Source organism: Rhincodon typus, chromosome 30, assembly GCF_021869965.1.
Source record: "Rhincodon typus isolate 14 chromosome 30, sRhiTyp1.1, whole genome shotgun sequence".
Classification (NCBI taxonomy): Eukaryota; Metazoa; Chordata; class Chondrichthyes; order Orectolobiformes; family Rhincodontidae; genus Rhincodon; species Rhincodon typus.
Genome location: NC_063361.1, coordinates 3511501 through 3534680, shown reverse-complemented (window position 1 = coordinate 3534680; position 23180 = coordinate 3511501). Strand labels below are relative to the sequence as shown.

The 23180-nt window shown below is 42.8% G+C and overlaps 1 protein-coding gene across 1 annotated transcript in view; it reads left to right on the top strand.

Annotated features, from left to right (window-relative positions):
* The window catches only part of ace (angiotensin I converting enzyme (peptidyl-dipeptidase A) 1), a 157334-nt gene that overhangs the window by 50144 nt on the left and 84010 nt on the right, over positions 1–23180 (top strand). Inside the window, exon 2 of the mRNA XM_048614805.1 lies at positions 18783–18947. Within this exon, the coding sequence (XP_048470762.1) occupies positions 18783–18947 (165 nt within the window). The remainder of the gene's footprint in view (positions 1–18782; positions 18948–23180) is intronic.

Below are 23180 nucleotides of genomic sequence, written 5' to 3'. Positions count from 1 at the left end.
TGATGTTCTGAACGAATTAAGTAAGCCGCTTGCAAAATAAAGACAGTGAGCTCATTGTCAAGGCTGTTTGAATGGAAAAAGTTTGCGTTCTTCAGCACCACTGAAAGCTAACAATTTGACTCCCAGAGACGGAAAATTATCAGCCAGTTCCAGGACAAATTGTATTGCTTGCATTGTGAAATGGAAAGAGATTGATTGATCAGCGCCAAGAAACAGACAATGAGACAGGAGGGAATAACGATTATAAAACAGACATTAAATGACTGTCACAAGATCGCACTCCCAATGTGGTTAAATATAGATGCTGGCCGCTGATACAAGTCGGCTATTCCTATCACTCCTGATGCTGAGCTAATTGAAAGCACAGTCTGTACAATAAGGGTATTAATCCCAAAATATTAATCATTTTTATATTGAATGCACTGGCTGTTTATAAGATGGGACAAACGTAATCTCTGCTGGATGTAGTTAGACACTGATTGTCATAGCCTGAGATACCCTGATGGTGAGCTGGGAGACTAAAAGGTGCACAAAGTGCAAGATGAATTTCAGGCAGGAGGGAGAAGGTGAATTGGGGTGAGATGTTGTGACAGGTAAAAGCAAAGTTCCTTAAACAGAGGTGAGGGATCTTGAGGTGAAAGGTAATGAGGTCAGGTGTGGGGCAGTGAGGTATGGAATATGAGTTGAGAGATAGTGAGGTAAGTGATCACGGAGTGTGGGGTATATAGGTATGGAATCGTGTGATGGGATGAGGGGTCGTGAATTGAGAGACAGTGAGGTATGGGATGGTGAGCTGAGTAAGTGATAGTGAAGTATGGATTGCGAGATGAGGGTTAACAAAGTGAGTTGAGGGATAGTGAGATAAGAGGGAGTGAGTTGAGAGGTAGTGAGGTAGGGGAAGTGAGGTAAGAGGTACTAGAATGGTTCTGAATTCTCTCCACAGATGCTGCCAGACCTATTGAGATTTTCCAGCAATTTTTGTTTTTGTTTCTGATTTCCAGCATCCGCAATTCTTTCAGTTTTTAATCAGTACTAGTGATGTGGATTGTTCGCTGAATTAGAATTGTGACTTGAAGCATGCACAGAACAAAATATGACCAATTTGGAGACAAGAACTATTTTATACTTTCAGCAATAGGGGGTTATTCAAAGCATTTTGCACCTTTCAATCTAGGTGCTATCTGCTTGGCAAAAAACTTGTAAATTGAAAATGGACATCTGCTTTATAAGAGCTCATCTCAACAAGAACAAAGCACTTGAACAAAATAAAGCAATATGTTTTCTTTCATTCTGGTTATTTCAAGTGCGACTTTATTATATTACACGATCTTTTTTAATCCAATTTAAAACTCAGCGTCCAGTAATAGTTATTTCCTCCATGTCTCTGCCTCTAGTATTGTTGAACTAATTAGTTGAATCGTTTGGATACAGAAGCACCAGGTGATATTATTGCTGCGCTGTTAATTCAGAGACCCAGGTAATGTGCTAGGGACTAGGCTTTAAATCCTTTCATGGCAGGTGCTGGAATGTGAATTAAGTAAAAATCTGAGATTAATCATGACACTGGATCCATTGTCGATTCCTGAGTAAAACCCATCTGGTTCACTAATGTCCTTTAGGGAAGGAAACTGCCATCCTTACCTGGTCTGGTCTACATGTGGCTCAGCAATTTAGATGGTTCTTAATTACCCTATGGGCAATTAGGGATGGGCAATAAATGTTAGCCTAGCCAGTGATGCCCTCATTCTGTAAAAACATTAAAAAGCATCTCTGAAGCATTATTTGTGTTTGGTTTCAATAATTCTGCAGGAGATTTGCTGCGAATGATAGTTGCCAACATTTTCCCCATTTGCTGTAACACTCTCACATGTTTGTTTAATCTGCCTAGATCCTGCAATTTTCTCTCTGTTTCCGTCACTCAGTTGCAGCTAGAAGATGCACTGCAGAAATTCATCAAAGATCCTTTGGCAGCACCTTTCAAGCCCATGACCATAGAATCCCTACAGCGCGGAAACAGGCCATTTGGCCCATCGAATACACATGGACCATCTGAAGAGCATCCCACGCAGAACCCCCCCCATCCTGTAACGCTGCATTTCCCATGGCTAATCCGGTTGTCCTGTGCATCCCTGGTGATTATGGCCAATTTACAAAGAACAAAAAGAGCAAAGAGCTACACAGCTCAGGAACAGGCCCTTCGGCCCTCCAAGCCTGTGCTGACATATTTTGCCTTTCCATACTAAAACTGTCTTCACTTACAGGATCCGTATCCCTCTATTCCCTTCCTATTCATGTATTTGTTCAGGTGTTTCTAGAATGCGGCTATTGTGTCTGCTTCCACCGCCTCCTCTGGCAGCATGTTCCAGGCACTCACCACCCTTTTTGAGAAAAGGCCAGATGGTCGATGAACACTGGCATATTGGACTGATTGGCCTGTTTCTTTCTTGTTAAATCCGGTCATTCTCTCTGTAAACAGATACAATATTGCCAATCCACCTAACCTGCAAATCTTTGCCCTGTGTGAGGAAACCAGAGCACCCGGAGGAAATTCACGCAGACACAGGGAGAATGTGCAAACTCCATGCAGACAGTTGCCTGAGGGTGGAATCAAACCCGGGTCCCTGGCGCTGTGAGGCAGCAGTGCTAACCACTGAGCCACCACGCCCCACTTCCATCTAGAAGGATAAGGACAGCAGATACATGAGAACATCACCACTTACATGTTCCCCTCCAAGCCACTCACCATCCTGAGTTGGAAATGTATCTCCATTCCTTCACTGTCACTGGGTCAAAGTCCTGATAATCTCTCCCTAATAATATTGTGGGTCTACTGACAGCACATGGACTGCAGGGTTCAAAAAGGCAGCTCACGACCACCTTTTCAAGGGCAACCAGGGATGGACAATAAAAGCTGGCATAACCAGCGATGCACATGTCCCTCATGTCCCTCTTTTGCACCAGTCTCCCACATTTTCTCTCACATACTCTTTCTACCTGTGCAGTGTTCATGTGTTAAGATAATAAACTAAGTTCTGGGCATAAGGCAAATAGAAGGAATCTCAAAGAACCATCTTCACTCAAAGCACAGCTTTGGGAATTCCCTATCACAAGGAACAGCCAAGGTGAAAAACATAGCTGCATTTAAGGGGAAGTGTGGTATGTACCTGAAGGAAGAAAGAATGCATTGATGAAGTTTGATGAAAAAGGTTGGGAGAAAGCCCAGTTAGTGGATGAACACTAGCATCTTGGACTGATTGGCCTGTTTCTTTCTTGTTAATTTCAATCATTCTCTCTGTAAATAGATACAATAGGGGCATTTAAGGGGCTTTTAGATAAGCACATGAATACGCAAGGAATGTAGGGATAAGGATTAGTTTAACTTAGCATCATGTCTAGCACAACAACATGGACCAAAGGGCCTGTTCCTGTGCTATACTGTTCTATGCTCTATAAATACTAGAAAAAAATTATCAGTCTAAAGTTCTGGCCCAGTAGATATATTAAATAACATGGAGATATATGTACACTATAATAATAATGTTAATTCTATCAATTAGGTACATAGAGGTAGGTTAATCATTATTTGGAGAATTATTTGAGCATATAAGAAGAGGTAATTATTGACTCTAGTGATGGGTTGCATGGTTAGGAACTATATACTTAAAATGTTTCACTAAGTTCACGTAGTAATAAATTTACAACTGAGTAAGATTAACCTCTGGAATTGAAGTAAATGAGACATCCTGGATGGAAAAACAGGCAGGTGGGCCCATAAGTAAGGCTCTGTATCATTGAGCAAGTGCCCAAAGCTGCCCACACACCCAACGCAATTTTACAAGAGCCAGAGAGATGTTGAGCACATGATCCACTGGCCAGAAATGAAGCATTTAGTCTATTATCTTAACACATGAAAGCTGCACAGGTAAAAAGAGGATGTGGGAGAGGGAGACTGGTGCAAGAGTTTTTTTAATTCACTTGAGGGACATGTGCATTGCTGGTTATGCCAGCATTTTATTGCCCATTCCTAGTTGGCCCTTGAGAAAATGTTGGTGTGCAGCCTTCTTGACCCACTGCAGTCCATATGCTGTAGGTACAGCCACATTATTGTTAGGGAGGGAATTCCTGAATTTTGCCCTGTGGCTGTGAAGGAACGGTGATACATTTCCAACTGAGGCACTTAAGTGGGCAAATGATACCCAATTCAACGCATTATCGGCCCACATGGTTCATATGGGTGAAGGATAAATGGCCTACCTGATAAGTTTCTTTATGCAGAGCAAGGATTAAATCCTTATTACAGTTCTACAATGAACTTAGAGCACATGGATTCCTGCAGAGCCAATTTGATCAGGTTTGAATTCTGGAGGGTAGTATTGTGGGCAGAGAAGTGGCAGGTAACATTTCTTGTATTCATTCACAGGATGTGGGCATCACTGGCTGTTCCAGCATTTATTACCCATCCTTAATTGCAGTGAGAGAGAGTGATGGTGAGCTGCCTTCATGAAGAACTGCTGTCCTGGGGATAGGGAGACTCACAGTGCTATGAGGAATGGACTTCCAGGATTTTGATCCATGACAGTGACGGAATGGCAATACAATAACAAGTGGGAAAGGGGTGAAGCTTGGAGGGGAACTCACAGGTTGTGGTGATCCCAAGCATCTGCTTCCCTTGTCATTCCAGTTTGTTGAAGTTTGGAAGGTGCTGTCAAAGGAGATTCAGCGAGTTACTGCTGTGCATCTTGTAGATGGTACACTGTGCATTGGTGGTCAGAGTCCTAAAGGTCTACAGCACAGTAAAAGGCCCTTTGGCCCATCATGTCTGTGCCAGTCAAGAGCAAGCACTCAACTATTCTCAACCCATAGCTTTGCATGCCTTGGCATCACAAGTGCACATCTAAATAGTTTTTCAATGTGATAAGTGTTTCTGCCTGTAACACCTTTACAAGCAGTAAGTTCCAGATTCCCACCACCCTCTGGGTGAAAAGATATTTCTTCACATCTCCTCCAAACCTACCGCCCTTTACCTTAAATCTATGCCCCAGATATTAATCCATTCACCAAAGGATAAAGGCTCTCTCTCTACCCTGTCTATGCCTCTCATAATTTTGTACATCGCAATCTCCTCTGCTCTAAGGTCTAACTACCTTTAACTACTCCAGTCTGTTCAATCTGTCTTCATAACTGAAACTCTCCAGCCCAGACAACATCCTGGCAAAAACCAAAAGAACTGCGGATGCTGTAATTCAGAAACAAAAATAGAAGTTGCTGGAAAAGCTCAGCAGATCTGGCAGCATCTGTGAAGAGAAAACTGAATTAACGTTTTGGGTCCAGTGGCCCTTCCTCAGAACTGCTTAATAAGTGGGCAGGGACTGGATCAGGGGAGAAAAGACTGAGTAGGAAGAAATGAGTTCTATGGGGCTGGAACAGGCAGAAACAATGGGTCTGCCTGGACAGTCCTGTTTGTGGCTTTTCAGAAGGAGGTAGAAGCTAGATGTGCAGGGTTGGGATACTATCAGCTTGGAAGCAGTAGGTGGGAAATCACTAGATGAAATGAGGCTAGTGTCCATAGTTGATACAATGGCCTGATGTGTCATGGTGCAGGGGGAGATAGAAGGAGGCATGAGAGCTGGCACTCAGCCTCTGCAATGTAGAGGTCAGTATACCAGACTACAACAGCACCATCCTTATAGGCAAGATTAATAACAAAGTTAGGGTTGGATCTGAGCCCACTGAGTGCAGTCAGTTCGGAGGGAGATAGGTTGGAATGGTTGATGGGGGTGGTGCAGAGAACATGAGGCGACCAATGTCACGTCAACAGTTGTCAATGAACAAGTCGAGTGCAGGTAGAAGGCCAGAAGGAGAGGGGCCAGTTCTGAGGAAGGGTCACCAGACCTGAAACATTAACATCCTGGTAAGTCTCCTGTGAACCCTCTCCAGTGGACTCTATAATGTGGACTCCAGAACTGTACACAATACTCTGTCTGTGGCCTAATCAATATATTTTTACAGTTGCAAACAAACCTCCCTACTCTTAAAATTTTTACCTAGGCTAATAAAGGTACGTATCCCATTTGCTTTCTTAAGCACATTATCTACCTGTCCTGCTACCTTAAGGGACCAGTGTATTTATACACCAAGGTTCCTCTGATCTTCAGTTCTTACCAGGGTCCTACTGTTCAATATGCATTCCCTACACAAATAGTGGAGTGAGTGAACGTTGAAGGTAATGGAAGGAGTATCAATCAAGCAGGCTGCTTTGTATTTCAATGGTGTTGAGTTTCTTGAGCATTAATGGACAGGCACACATCCAGGCAGGTGGGGAGCTCCTCAGGCTTTAACCTGTGTTTTGTAAATGTCAAGGAAAGTTACCCTCATTTCACCTTCTGGAATTCAGCTCTTTTGCTCAGTTTGAAACAAGGCTTTAATGAGGTCAGGCGCTGTGGTCTGCTGATGGTGCCTTTCTTCACTTTGCCGTTGATTAAGAGTGGAATGACAGGGTGGTAGTTAGCCAAGTTGAATTTTATACATTTTTGTGTACAGAATAAACAACAAATACTGACCTTCTTAGTGACACTCGCATCTCATGAAAGTATAAAAAAAACCTCTGACTGCCTGTGAGTCCTCCTGGTTCTTATGGCTTGACTGTAATGTGAGTCCTCTCACCAGGATATATATTGAAGTGAGCTTTGATCTCACCAGATCTCCTGGCACTGACATGGTAGAGATTTGAATCATTCCACAGATCTTGCTTAGTTTTTTTTTGCAGGCATGTTTTTCCCCAGGTTATTTGCATGAACAACAACTCTGGAAATGTGGATAGTCTTCAACACTTCACCCCACCCCTCTCATATGCTGTCACCACTTTAACATCAGCCATGAATCATAAAATCTCTACAGTGTGGAGGCAGGCAATTTAGCCCAGCAAGTCCACACCAACCCCCTGGGGGGCATCCCACCCAGGCTGGCCACCTACCCTCTCCTGGTAGTCCTGCATTCCCCATGGCTAATCTACCAGGCCTGGACACTATGGGCAATTTAGCATGTCAATCCAGCTAACCTGAACATCTTTGTGCCGTGGGAGGAAACAGAAGCAACTGGAGGAAACCCACACAGAGACAGAGACAATGTGCAGACTCCACACAGTCACCTATCAAATCAAACAGTCACAGTCACAATCAAACACAGGCCCTCAGTGCTGTGAGGCAGCAGTGCTAACCACTGCGCCACTGTGCCACTTTTCACTCTGTTTAAAGATTCTAAGTTCTGACCCTACTTTGGAGATCTGAGCATGGAATCTAATTACCATCAACTATCCCTAAGCAGTTTACAGCCAATGAAGTACTTTTTGAAAGTGCAGTCACTGTTATAATGTATTTAAATTGCACAAAGCGAAATCCTTCTAATGGCAAAATGATCATGACTGAATTTTCTGATATTGATTGAGGAATAAATATTGACCAGCAAGAATTCCCCAACTCTTCTTTGAAATAGTGCCACACAATCTTTTACATCTGTCAGAGAGCAGACGGTAATGATTTAACATTTTGTCTGAAAGGCATCACCTGCAACAGTGCAGCACTGCCTCAGTACTGCATTGGTGCATCATTGTAGACATGTGTCTTCTGGAATGGGATCTCAGTTCACAATCTTCTAACTCAGAGGTGAGAGTGCTGCTAACTGCTACACAGCAGGCACAGAAGAAAAGGAAAATCTCTCCCACCCAGTGTCATGGTCAACACCTATCCTTCATCAACACCTCTTTAGTGGGTCTTAGCATTATCGCATGCTGCTTATGGGAGCTAGCTGTATACAATTTAGTTGACATAAATACTGCATCTGTGACTAGCCTTCAAAATGACTTAATTGGTAATAGTTTTGGGACTTTCTCTGGCCATGGAAAGCGTGGCTTTCTTCTTTCCTAACAGTGTCAGTGTCTTCCACAGACGCCATTCTTCACCTCACTGAGCATGCACTTTACAAAGGTGATAAGTACGGGTAGTCATCACTCTCCTCCAGTGAGAAAGTCCTCCTGCTGGTTGGGAACAGTGGTGGTGGCAGACATGTGAGGAATGTGAGTGTGTAAGAGCTGTGTATATAGCTGCTAAAAGGTTTGCTCAGAGATGTGCTCAGAAACCATCAGTAGTCTTTCTGAAAGTATGGTCGTACCAGAGAGATTGGTAAAGAAAAAACCCATCAAGCTTTTCCTATTCTCTCAAATTGATAAACAAAGAAATTGTTGCTCTCAAGTGCACAATTGGATGTGCAGAGAGAACAACTAATGTCTCTATAGCCTTCCTTCATTTCAAGGCTGAACAGTCTTAGGCTCTGACCTCAAACTGAAACCTCTAAATGTTTCAATCCAAACTTTCTACATTAATGCACTATACATTCCATAGGAGCCAATTCAAAGTGATGGACCTCAAACACATTTCACATTGTATTGGTCAATGTAAACATTACAGTTTGATGGTTCAATATGATAGATTGATGAATCATGTTCATGTGTGCTCATCAATTTGTAATTGAGACCAGGAGCTGATGGAGAACATGTCTCTGGCCTTCTCTGGATGGAGTCAGAAAGCAAAAGTAAAAATATAATAAATAAACCATTGAACATCAATACAACAGGAGGCTGTGTAACACAATACTATGTGATATGTTACACCATGTCACTGAGTTGGCTTGGAGTTGGTGACTTAGTTATAGATCTGTCAAAATGTTGCTGCTAGTGGCTGTTCAAATTCAGACTGAATTAGATATCTATTTTGTTTGGAAGGATTTGAATTTCCCAGATAATGAAAAAATTGGAACTCTTGGAGGATCATATTGTGCAGTGGATCACGTGTCAAAGTCTAAAAGGATATTGTAAATGCCAGAATTTCATGAATGAGTTCAGTGTGCTTATGACGAGTTTCTTTGCAATGCTACAATTCTCATCTAACTCATGTATTGTTATTAATGAGAGGCACCAACTCTACAATGTGATCAAGGAATGGTGTTAGTGAAATATAGAACATCACTCAGCTGTAATGGACAAGGGGAAATTAGACTGAGCATTAGTCCATGGCAGGACTGACACGTAATAAACAAACTTTGAAAGGAAAGCTCAGTTATATAGCATAAGCAGAGGATATTGTTTAATTGGACTATGGTTGGTATGAGACTCAACAGGAACTGTTAATTGTTAATCATAATTAGCTGCTTAAAAAAAAACTGACCAGTTTGGTAGACTTTATTGATAAGGGTGTTAACATGAGGAATGCGGCAGTTACCTTGAACAAATGAGAAATATGATATATCAGTATCTGTGCCAGTATGATGCCAGGTATGTAGATCATACATCCTAATGACTGGCAGACTGTACGAAACAACTTATCTCTTTGACCACTAATAACAACCAACATGTCAATCAAGCTCAATGAGAAACAAAATAGAAATTGCTGGAAAATCTCAGCAGGTCTGGCAGCATCTGTGGAGTGAAAGCAGAGTTACCATTTTGAGTCGAGTGACCCTTCCTCAGAACTGGCTCAATGAGTTGTACTTACGAACTGCAGAATAATGTCCAACATTAGATGTAATTCTGCCACTGGACAAAGCTTATTCAATAATCCTGACTGTGCTAAAATTAAAATGGAAAGCAACTCAGGATTATCAGTCTGTTCTGTGGTTTTACATTAGTGGGTACTAAAAGTTACTAGAATCATTCAGCGTTGGCAAGAGGAATTAATCTATACATTACACCTTTCTCTTTTATGAAAATGGTTGTGGAGACTGCCAGTCCCTATTGCATTCACCATGACAACATTCTAAAAAGATCAGAATATTGCCAGTTAACACTTTCTTCCTCCATTGTCATGCTAACCATGGTCCAACCAATCAGCACCCTCTTCTCATGTTGTGTAAATTGGTGTTCCCTTTCAAAGTTTTCTCATGTGACAGTCCTGATTAGTGCAAGATGAAAAGTTTTGACCTACTCTCTGTTTTTATCAACTTTCTGTGCCACCAAGCATTTATTAGGGCTTGAACAGCAACATGATTTGGAGGAGAACTTGAGGGTGGTGTGGTTCCCAAATATCTGCTGCTCTTGTCTTTCTAGATGCAAGTGTATGTGAGTTTGGAAGATGCTGTCAAAGGAGCCTTGATGAATTTCTGCAGTGCATCTTTTGGATGGTATTCACTGCTGCTATTGAGCATCGGTGGTGGATGTTTGTGGATGTGGTGCTAATTATCTAGGCTGCTCTGTCCTGGATGGTGTCAAGCTTCTAGCATGTTGTTAGAGATGTACTCATTCAGGCAAGTGGGGGGTATTCCATCACACTTGTGCTTTTAGCTAGTGAACAGGCTTTGGGGAGTCAGGAAGTGAGTTACTCGCCGCAAGACCTAACCTGCCCTTGACCCCTGGGAATTCATTTTTCCCAGCACTATGCTATCTCTTTAATCAATATTGCTTCTCATCCTCCTTTCTTTCCTTCTCCACTTTATCTGAATGCCCCTGTATATCTGGGAATATTTAGTATATAATCCTGCCCATTTTATGAGTCAGTTCTCTGTTCAGTTCTCTGAGACATCTCAGAGACAACGTTCTATTTTCACATACAGCTCACCTACTCATTGCAACTTCATGCACTCGCATTCATCTAATTTAGGCCTTATTTCAGCGGCACTTACCCTGACACGAGTTGGGGTGGCATGGTGACACAGTGGTTAGCACTGCTGCCTCACAGTACCAGATGCCTGGGTTCGATTCCACCTTCGGGCGACTGTCTGTGTGGAGTCTCCTCCGGGTGCTCTGATTTCCTCCAACAGTCCAAAGATGTGCAGGTTAGGTGGATTGACTGTGGGAAACATGGGGTTAGAGGGATAGGGTAGGGGGGTGGATCTGGGTGGGATGCTCTTTAGAGGGTCAGTATGGGCCAAATGGCCTGCTCCCACACCAGAGGGATTCTACTCTATGATTCGTCACCATTTCCTATGCTATTGTCCTTCTTCATTCTCCATGCACATTGGTTTTCCTGATGTTACCTCCCAGTTTCTGAGTCCTTACAAAATTACTTGTGCCCCTCCTCAACAGCAAGGTCAGCAATCCTGCAAGGTCAGTGGCCCAGTTCAGGAACAAACAGTTCAGCCTTCACAGGTCACAACTTCAACAACATCAGTCCCAACTTCAAAGGAATCTAACTCTCTCCTACTATATATTCATCTGCCATTACATCCTAGTTCTGTACTCACGAGTACCTTGGAGCTTCTGATGCTAGGGTCTTCCCTAGCTGCCTAAATTCTGACTGTGAAACCCCTTCCCTCTTTTTACTAATTTTGCTGATATTGATAAAGACCACAACATCTGTGTGGCCTGCTGACTCAGTGGTTAGCACTGCTGCCTGACAGCGTTAGGGACCCGGGTTCGATTTCACCCTCAGGCAACTGTCTGTGTGGAGTTTGTACATTCTCCCCGTGTCTGCATGGGATTCCTCCGGGTGCTCCGGTTTCCTCACACAGTCTAAGGATGTGCAGGTTAGGTAGATTAGCCATGGGAAAGGCAGAGTTAGAGGGTTGGGGGGGGGTTCTGGGTGGGATGCTCTTCGGGCGGTCAGTATTGACTTGATGGGCCAAATGGCCTGCTTTCACACTGTAGAGATCCTATGATCCCTTCCACCTCTGAGTGCTCTGCCAGTGACATCTTTGACAATGGCACCAGGGAGGCCATGCACATGAATTCACACCTGTAGAACCCATCTGGTTCACTAACATCCTTTAGGGAAGGAAACTGCCATCCTCATCTGGTATGGCCTATATGTGACTCCAGACCCATAGCAATGTTGTTAATCTCTTAACTGCTCTCTGAGATGGACAGCAAATGCTGGCCTAGCCAGTGATGCTTTCATTCTGTGAATGAATAAAAAAAAAGTGGCTGCAGAAATGCCTATTAAATCTGCTTTCACTATTCCTTTTCAAATTATCCTGCTCCTTGCTATAATTCCACAAGAAAGATGAAAAAGTGACATAAAGAGGTTGCAGACAGATATACATTGGTTGAGCAACAATTGAAGACAAAAATCTGGCAGATGGAATATTATGTGAGAAAATGTAAAGTTGTTCACCATGATAGGAAGGATTAACAAAAACAGTCTCTTTCAGATTTGTTTTAAATGTTGTAATTGTACCCGTCTTCACTACTTCCTCTGACAGCTCATACCATACACACACCACCATCATCATGAAAATGTTGCCCCTTAGGTCTCTTTTAAATCTTTCCTCTCTCACCTTAAACCTTATCCAAGGTCACCCCTCAGCCTCCTGACCAGCCAGGGTAAAAGACCCCAGTCTATTCAGCCTCTTCTTATGAAATGTATTCCCTATATGAAATTTCAAGCACAAACTATGCAGGCATGATCTCATTGAATGGAGAGTAGGCTTGAGGGGCCAAAGGGTCCACTTCTGCTCCAATTTCCCATGCTTATACCTTTGCATTTTTAGATGTCCCTCCTCTTGTAGTCACATAAAGCTCACGATTGGTGCAATGACTCATGTGGAGCTTCTATTGGTAGTATCATGGTTCACATGTCATTGCAGAGCATGTAGAGGGCAACCAAATTTGAGAAGGATATTCCATCAGAGTCAACCTGGTTCATCTTGTCCAACTTGATTGGAGTTGCAACGCAGTGATGATGTTACCTCTGTATCAAACCCTCCATTACCAGAGCAGGACAGAGGATGTTCTGCAATCCACTTCCAAATAAAGAAAACAGTAAATACACCAGGCTCGTGATCATCAGTTTGAGTCATCAACTTAATGTTGTTTTATCAAGGCTTTAAATGACTGTTAAAAATATAAGCAGGACATTCAGCCATGTCAGGCATCACCAGTTAACCCAAAAGGTCTTTCTCAGCCCAACTCTTGAATCACAGTGAAGAAAAAACTTCTGTTCTGAGGAAATGTCACCTGACCTGAAACGTTGACTCTGATGTTTTCTAAAAAGATGCTGCCAGGCCTGCTGAGCTTTTCCAGCAACTTCTGTTTTTGTTTCTGATTTACAGCATCTGCAGTTCTTTCAGTTTTCTTGGATTACAGTCTTTAGCTAGTGATCACAAGCAGGCATGATCAATATTGTAGCTTTTTCCGTTCACAAAGACAGGAAGCTATTGATTACCTAAGCAATGCCTAAAATAAGATCTTTATTGAACAACGTTTGGTTTATCCTGCTTATTAATGCAATGGTTCCTAAAAGAACTGAGGCAGGAAATGATCTGAATGTTTTTTGAAAAGCCAGATCCTTCAGCTGTTAATCAAACTGTTAAAAACAAAGAAAGCAGCAATGTTTGATTACATGGTGACCTTGTGGATATCAACATTGCAGCCAAACTCATATTTAACATTTTCCAGTATGTATCACACAGCTGCCACATGAATTAAAATAGTAGGTTTCATCAATCAGAGCACTTTTCACAAAAATTGCCTGTAGTTTGTAACTACCACTGAGAGCATCTTACTGAGTAAATGATGGCTGTATTAGAATTAGATTTAATTGTCACGTGTGCTCAAGTATAGGAATGCAAGAGTACAATGAAAAGTGTACAAAGTCACCATTCGCTAGTGTTACATTGGTTACAAAGCCAGAATCTTTAAAAACCACAGCAGAAATAAAAGCCAAACGGTAAGAAAAAGAACATCCTGGATCTTAAAGACTAAGTCTTATCTTGATAAAATTGTTTGGAACTACTGGTACAGACACCCTGGCTATCCATGGCCTGGAGCCTCGGTCAGTCTGTGAGTCTCACACCGATCACCAGGATGTGCTGTGTTCTTGCTGCTGGCACATCCTCCAATCACTGGAGAAACTTATCCTCCGCTGCCACTACCACAGGCCCTGAATGCAGATAGGAACCACGTCCTTGCTGCTGCTGTTACCTCCAGCTGCCGGGAGCCTGCTGCCATTCCACTCGTGGCCTGGTCTCACTGCCAATACCGTGCTGCCACCACCTCCAATCATCAAGAGGATCTCAGGCAGCACTGCATCGACCACCACCTCGGGCTGCCAGGAGACTGCCATCAATCCACACACGGCCTGCTCTCACTGCCCTACCGAAGCCGCCAATTAACCCGCTGCAAAATGCCATAAAGCAAATAAAAATGAGAAGAAATAACAGAAGAAAAGAAAGAAAAAGCAAAAAGAGAAAGAAAGCAGACAGGAGTGGACAAGCCCAGGCTCAGGAGGCTGCACACAGCCATGTTACTTCGCTGCCAAGTAATAACAATAAGTAATGAGGCTCACCGGGTGGAACAACAAATCCCTTCTGAGCCAGTCAGCAGATCGACAAGTGGGAAATAGACCACAGCATGTTGCAGACTGGAATGTGTTACACTTGGGAAACATAGACCAACTAATTTTACAGCCACTGATTTGTTCAATCACATCCTCAGCTCCAACTTTGGTTCCTTTATCCCCGATAAAACCATTACCTTCTCTTAATCCATTCTTGTATCACCATCACTTCCATTAAGGTCAAGGTGTATGGACTTGCAAGGATATGGCAAAGAGTTGGTTTATCAGATCTCATATATCAGATTCCATTCTTCTCTGTGAAAACACTTCACGTTTCCTGTTTCGTCCTGAAACGTAGGATAAACATTGGCTACTTTTCTCTGTTGAAAATTGTGAACTACACCCTCTATCCCATTTGGTACAGTGGTATATGTTTTGGAGGGAGCTATCCTAGAATATTTGTGCACTCAACACAATGGACAATGTTCTCCGTGTGAATGCAGGACTTTGTTTCAACAAGAAATCTTTGGTGTTTGTTGCGACTAAATACTTTTTTTTACATTTGTTCGTGGGATATGGGCATTTTGCCCAACCCTACTGCCCAGAGGGTGGTTATGAGTCACCACGTTGCTGTGGTTTTGGAGTCATAAGCAGGTCCAGACCAGCTGAGGATGGTAGATTTCCTTCCCCAAAGGACATAGACATGGAAGTCAATGCTGAGGACTCCCAGGGCAACTCCCTCCCAACTGTATATCATTGTGCCACCAGCCTTGCTGGATTTGTCCTGCGAATGTGAAAGGACATACTCAGGTATAGTGGCATCTGGGACATTGTCTATAAGGTATGATCCCATGAGAATACTCAACAACACTTTAGAAGCTTGACACCATCCCATTTGACTGGCACCACATCCACAAACATCCAACCCCTCTACACCGACACTCAGCAGAAGCAGTGTGAAACATCTAAAAGAGGCACTGCAGAAATTTGCCAAGGTTCCTGAGATAGCACCTTCCAAAACACCTTCCTAGCTTACTTCCATCTAGAAGGACAAGGGCAGCAGATCCATGGGACAACCAGCACCCGCAAATTCTTCTCTAAGACACTCATCATCCTGACTTGGAAATATATCGTCGTTCCTTCAGTGTCACTGGGTCAAAATCCAGGATCGCACTCCCTCATGGTATTGTGGGTCTACTCATGGATGACAACGGTTCAAGAAGGCAGCTCACAACCACCTTCTCAACAGCAACTGGGGATGGACAGTAAATGCTGGCCAGCCAACGACATCCACACCCCATGAGTGTTGAGGACTCCCATGGCAGTTCCCTCCTGACTGTGCGCCAGTGCTGTGCTGCTGCCACCTTTCCTTGGTCTGTGCTGTCGGTGGGACAGGATACATCCAGCGATGCTGATGGTGGTGTCTGGGACTTTGTCTGTAAGGTATGATTCTGTGAGTATGACTATGCCAGGCTGTTGCTTGACTAGTCTGTGGGACAGCTCTCCCAATTTTGGCACTAACCTCCAGATGTTAGAAAGGAAGTCTTTGCACGGTTGACAGGTCTGTGTGTACCATTGTTGTTTCCAATACCAAGTTCAATGCCGAATAGTCCATCCGGTTTTACTCCTTTTAGAATTAACTGCAAACTGTTCGGCCCTTTGAAGCATTTGATTATCATCTGAAGATTCTGGCATTTTAAGTAGTTCACAATGTTTCCTGCCTGAGGCCTCGTTGGAAATATTATTCAAAGATCAGGATAATGAAAGCCTCTAATTGCCTTCATCTGTAGGCCTACTTTGGCCTCATTCAATAATCATCGTATTTTGAGCAGCATTGAGTTCACTGAAAGGAATTGAGGCTATCATAGTTCCAAATCTTTTATTCATTAACAGGTTGAGGGCATTGCTGGCTAGGCAGCATTTATTGCCCAGCGGGTAGTTAAGAACCACCTACATTGCTGTGGGTCTGGAGTCGCATGTAGGCCAGACCAGGTAAGGATGGCAGTTTCCTTCCCTAAAAGACATTAGTGAACCAGATGGGTTTTTCCTCAACAATCAACAATGGATTCATGGTCATCATTAGACTCCTAATTCCAGATATTTTATTGAATTCAAATTCTACCATCTGCCATGGCAGGATTTGTAATCAGGTCCCTAGAAAGTTATCTGGGCCTCTGGATTAACAATCCAGTGATAATACCACTAGGCCATCACCTCCCCTTCTCAATATCGCTACTTGACGGAGGTGAGGTGAACCTCAGGTTAGACTTAACAACAGTTCTCTCTCTCTCTAATGAGAGAACAGTCCTCTGATACTATGGAGACTGTTACCTGTGTTGGAATTAGCAGCCAAGCCTTATATACTTCAACAATGTATTGAGTTGTCCTCCATGGTGCTATATAAAGGCTAGCCTGTCTTTTCCATAGGAGAACGCCTTCCATTTCTCCATATCGTTATGACCATTTTATACCATTGAAAAGGAATGAAATGTGGATGGATGAGTTAGTAAGTTTGCAGATGACACAAAGATCAGTGGAGTTGTGGATAGTGTAGAAGGTTATCAAAGGATACAGCAGGATGTAGATCAGATGCAGAAATGGGTGGAGAAATGGCAAATGGATTTTAATCTGGGCAAGTGTGAGGTGCTGCACTTTAGGAGATCAAACATTATGGAAATATATACAGTTAATGGCAGGACCCTGAATAGCATTGATGTACAGAGGGATCTTGAAGTTCAAGTCCATAGCTCCCTGAAAGTGGCCACACAAGTAGATAGGTTGGTAAAGAAGGTGTGTGGTGTTCTTGTCTTTTTTGGTCAGGGCATTGAGTACAAGAATGAGGATGTCATGTTGCAGCTTTATAAGACTTTGGTTAGGCCACACTTAAAGTATTGTGTTCAATTCTGGTTGACATGCTACAGAAAGTATGTGAAGGCTTTGGAGATGGTTCAGAAGAGGTTTTCTAGGATGCTGCCTGGATTAGAGAGACTAGAAAAACTCAGGTTGTTTTCTCTGGAGTAGTGGAGGCTGATGGGAGACTTGATATAAATCTATAAAATTATAAGGTGCATAGATAGGGTTGACAGTCGGAATCTTTTGAAATGTCTAACAGTCGGGCGCGTACATTCAAGGTAAGAGGGGAAAGTTATGAGAGGCAAGTGTTTTACCCAGAGTGTGGTAGGAGTCTGGAACGCACTGCCAGGTGTGGTAGTGGAGGCAGAACCAATAGGGGCATTTAAGGGGCTTTTAAATAAGCACAGGAATATGTAAGGTTTGGAGTGGTATGGATTAATGGCAGGCAGAAGGAATTAGTTTAATTTGGCTTCATTTTCGGCACAACATTCTGGGCTGAAGGGCCCTGTCTTGTGGTGTTCTATGTTCTTTTTTTTATGTTCTAAATCTACTTGTTAAATGTACTTAGAGAGATCCTGTGCTTCAAGCACTGAAACCATTCAGAGATGAGCTCATACTTCACAACAAATAGATTGAGTAACAAACACCAGACCAATATAATCGGCTTGTTACACGTGATATTTGATTTTGGAGTGGAAGATAGTGGGCAGGAGTGACAGTCCAAACCAAAATTGAGTTGAAATGCTGCTTTATTTTCTTCTACTTTCCAGAACCAAAAGTAATCTTGTTTACTCATCCAGAAATACTGGCACACAAAGGCACCTGAGATTCAAGGGAGATTTCCATCTCCCACAAATGATCTTCAGAAAGAAGGCTGAGCGATACTCTTCGTAAACAGATGCCTCTGTGAATGTTTTCTTAAGCAGGAATAGTCATTAGTGATGGGAATGCAGAACAAAGATCCCTCTGCACTGTCTCCACCGCCCATTCCCACGACAGGTAGAGCACAGGATTAGATATAGAGTAAAATCTCCTTCTACACCGACACCATCAATAAGTCCCAGGACAGGGACCGATGATGTTAGATGCAGAGTAAAGCTCCCTCTCTTCTGTCTCCATCAAACACTCCCAGGACAAGTAGAATTATGAGAGACAGTTGAAGGATTCCACTGACACAGCCCCAGGTTCTGCTGGTCACCGGTGAGATAGGAGGCTTTCACAGTGACCTGTTGAGTTTCTCCAGCACTTAACTGTTTTTATTTCAGATCTCTAGCATCCACAGTGTTTTGCTTTTATTCAATTAATCAGGGATTCCTCTTCCCAATGGCATCCAGTGATCCTCCTTCAAAATGAGTGAAGGACAGCCTTACTCAACATCCTGTCATTTGGACGTGAAACTTGAATTTATTTTTGGTTCTTTCATGGAATTTAAGTGTCGATGACTGGGCCAGCATTTATTGTCCGTCCCTATTTGCCCTTGAGCAGATGGTAATAAGCTGATTGCTTGTAGACCATGTGATGTGGGAACACTCTTACTGCTATTGGAAATTCCAGGATTTTGACCTTCCTGCAAAAAGAGATGTGATATAACTGATAGTGGTGGAGATCAGCTCAAGTAAAGTGTGAATGTTACTGAACTAATAGGTGGTCTCATTGTTTTAAACACAGATCAATGCCTCCTTGGAAGAACAGGAATTTGTGGAAGCTTGGGCCGAGAAAGCAAAAGAATTTTACAACATCAAGGACAAGTTCAATGATGCAAGCTTGACGAAGATCATCAATAAAATTGGTGTCCTGGGCCCTGCAAATCTCCCACCTAATGAAAGGAAAAAGGTAATTTTCTGATTATGAAAACAGCCCTGTCATCTCAGGCTTCTGGTGGTTTCATTAATACCACAAATATATACTCCAAACGTCAGGGTCCTCTGCAAAACAAGCTAGAAATCAATGTTGTAAATACTCAGATATTGTAAGTGGATGTGTTTTCTGCTGGGTTTAGAAACAGTTGCTCCCTAAGAACATAAAATGTAGGAGTAGGTATCCCAGCCTCTTCAATACGCTCCACTCTTCACTACAGTCATGACTGACCTTCTGCCTCAATTCCATTTTCCTGCCCATTATACATATTGTTTGAATCTCTGGGACATCAAGCATCTGTCTATCTCAGCTTTGAATATATTTTCCCTTTGGTGTACAGAATCCCAACAATTCTGAGTGAAGAAATATTTTTTCTTCTCAATGCAAATTCTTTAGTTCCTAATGCCCCAGATTCCTCAACCAAGGAAAACAACAACTCAATGCCTATCAATGAAAGTACCTTCTTCCCAAAAAATTTGAGAGTAAAAAGTGATCCCAATCCTCAGGCTTACAAATTCTTTTGCTAACTTTATAAACATTTCACTTTGATTTAATACAATGTTTCACTTAACTCGCTGCACTCCATACTTCCAAGTCCAACCCCAATCTTGTTATCAAACCAGCTAAGCACCCACTCCCAGACACTCCCTCCTACCCCCCCGGATGATGACCCCACCACTGAACATCAAGCTGTAGTTTCCAGGACTGTCACTGACCTCATCTCCTCTGGAAATCACCACACCCACAGCTTCCCACCTCAGTTCCCCAACCCTGCACAGCCCACTTCTACCTCCTTCCCTAAATCCACAAACAGGACTACACTGACTGACCCATCATTTTAGTTCATTCCTGCCCCACTGAATTGATTTCTTCCTATCTTGACTCTAGTCCCTCCTCCCTTGTTCAGTCTCTTCCCACTTACTTCATGATTCTTCTGATGCTTTGCGTCAGTTCCACAATTTCCAGTTTTCTAGTACAAACAAATGGATGTGCAATCCCTCTATATGCCTGTTCCCCATCAGGATGATCAGAAAACTCACTGATTCTTCCCTGAAAAGAGGCCTGCACAGTTTCTGTCTATCACCACCCCCCTCTTGTTCTCATGTTGAACAATTTTGCCATTAACTCATTTCATTTTCTCCAAGTCAAAGGTGAGGCCCTGGCTATCTGCACAAGACACAGTTGTGGCTCTCTCTTGTGGGGCATGTGGAATATTCTGTGTACCAGTCCTACCCACCTACAACTCTTTCTCCGGTACATCGAAGAGATCTTTGGTGCTGCTTCCTGATCTCATCAGAAGTGGATAAATTTATCAGTTTTGCTTCCAATTTCCATCCTTCTCTTGCCTTAATCTGGTCCATCTCTGACTCCTCTCTTCCCCTCCTTGACATCGCTGTTTCCATTTCTGAGGATAGGCTGGCTACCCAAATCCATTGCAAACCTAATGACTACCACAGTTACTTTGACTATAAATCCTCATGCCCTGCCTCCTATAAGGATTCCATTCAATTCTCCCAGTTTTTCCATCCCCATTACGTCTGCCATGATGCCACCTTCAACCGGTCGCCTCTGACATGACCTCCTTTTTCCTCAACTGAGAATTCCCCACCCCTCCCCATTGTGGTTTAGCCATAACTAACCCATATTCAACACTTTCACCCTCATCCTTTCCCTCTCTTTCCCAGAGCAATGGTAGGGTTCCCCTTGCCCTTACTTTCCACTCTACTAGACTCCATATTCAAAGGATCATCCTCTGTCATTTCTGCCACATTCAGTAGGATGCCACCTCCAAACACATCTTCCCCTCCCTTCCACTGTCAAGATCCCATAGGGACTATTCCCTCCATGCTACTCTGGTCCACTCATCCATCCTTCCTAACATGTTATCTAGACAACCCCCACCCCCCCCCCCCTCCCTCATCCCCCATAGGCACCTTTCCATATGATCACACAAATTATAATACTTGTCCATTCACCTCCTCCATCCTCACTGTTCAAGGCCCCAAGCACATTTTCCAGTCAAGCAGCATTTCACTTGTATTTCTTCCAATCCAATCTGCTACATTTGCCATTCACTGTGCAGTCTCCTTTACGTTGGTGAGACCAAACACTTTGTGGAACACCTCCGCTCTATCCTTAAGAATGACCCTGACCTCCCATTTGCTTACCATTTCAATAAAGTACCTTGCTATCATGCTAGCATTCCTGTCCTGGGCCTGTTACAATGTTCCAACAAAATACAACACATGCTTGAGGAACAACAAATCACTTTCTGCTTAGGTACTTTACAGCCTTGAAGTCTCAATATTGAATTCAGACTGCGTACTGTCTATTCCCCATTTTTTTAATGTTCTCTGCCCCAAACAGCCTTGTCTTGTTCATGTCTTGTTTACTTTGCTTACAGTAGAGAGGTCCTTTCACACCATATTTTACACCCATTTTACATCATTCTTTCTCCACCAATATGAGCAACCTCTTTTTTTTGACCATTTTGCTATTATTACATAGTCTTCTCTTAATCAGCACGGTTGGATCACATTTTCTTTTTCATGATTTTCATGGCTCAATGAAATTTAAATTTATTGTAACTCAGGTATTAATCCTTGGAGTGCTAGCCATTTTTTGTACACTGTCGTACCTTTGAATGGACTTTCCCAAACCAGCACAACCAACATGTGCATCAAACCTTTCTGGTTTCCTTTGTTAAAATCGAAGATCCTATTTTCTGTTTGAAATACATCACTTTATGGAAAGTTCTATAATTTTATGGCCACAGTTCTCAGTTTTGGGAGTAACATATTAACATGAATAGAGAATTGGCTAAGTAACAGGAAACAGATTCAGGATAAATAGGTTGCTTTCAAATTGGCAAACTGTAACTTGAGGAATCCCACAGGGATCTGTCTTAACTAACTATGTTGATATTAATAGCTCATATGAAGTATTGGACTGCATTGTAGCCAAATTGCCTGATGATCCAAGGACAGATGGAAAAGTAGGACTGAGTTGGCTCAAGGGACTGTGTTTTCAGCATGGAGTCAGGAACTAGGAATTGGACCCTTTCCCAATGGCATGACCCTACCTCCTAGCTGGCAGTGTCTACCAAAAGATCTACATGGGGGTGAAACAGGCATGGGGTGAGATTGAGAGCTGCTCCTGCTGCAGCAAGCCTAAGGTGTAGACAGAGGCAGGCAAATGCCAATTCAGTCAGATTAAACAGACCCCATCCCTTCATTGGAACATTAGCCCAGCTCTGGAGATTAGTGTGAGGCCCATTAACCCTCACCCGCTAATGCCACTCACCTCCATTACTCTACTCTCTAATACCACATTCCTCCCAACACCTCCATATTCACTTGGCCCTACATGACACCTCACACCCATAAGAGATTCAGAAGAGATTTTCCAGGATGTTGTCTGAAATGGAGAGTTTGAGTTATAAGGAGAGGCTGGGACTTTTTTCACTGGAGCGTAGGAGGTTGAGAGGTGACCTTATAGAGGTTTATAAAAAAATGAGGGGTATAGATAAGGGCAGGTTAATTTTCCCTCAGGTGGGAGATTTCAAGACTATGGAGCGTATTTTTAAGATGAGAGGAGAAAAAAGGCATGAGGGGCAATTTTTTTACACAGAGGGTGGTTCATGTGTGGATTGAACTTCCAGAGGAAGTGATGGATGTGGGTACAGTTACACTGTTTAAGAGACATTTGGATATGTAGATGAATAAGAAATGTTTGGAGGGATATGGGCCAAGCGTAGGCAGGTGGGACTAGTTTAGTTTGGGATTGTGTTCGGGATGGACTGGTTGGACTGAAGGGTTTGTTTCCATGCCGTATGACTCTATGACTCTATAACATACATAATAGTATATGAGTTAGGAGTAGAAGTAGAACATTCAGCCTTCAATCCTACTCCAGGTTTCAATATGATGATGGTTGATTTGTTTGTGTACGTATTCATCATAGATCATCATCATAGAATCATCATAGAATCCCTACAGTGTGGAAATAGGCCCTTCGGCCCAACAAGTCCACACCGACCCTCAGAGCACCCCACCCAGACTCATTCCCCATAACCCACCTGCATATCTGCACATCCCTGAACACAATGGGCAATTTAACATGTTCTATATTTCCATTTTGTGCCTAATAAATGTTGATTCCTTTGCCTAACAATGAATCTATCTATTTGCACCTCAAACTATTTAATAA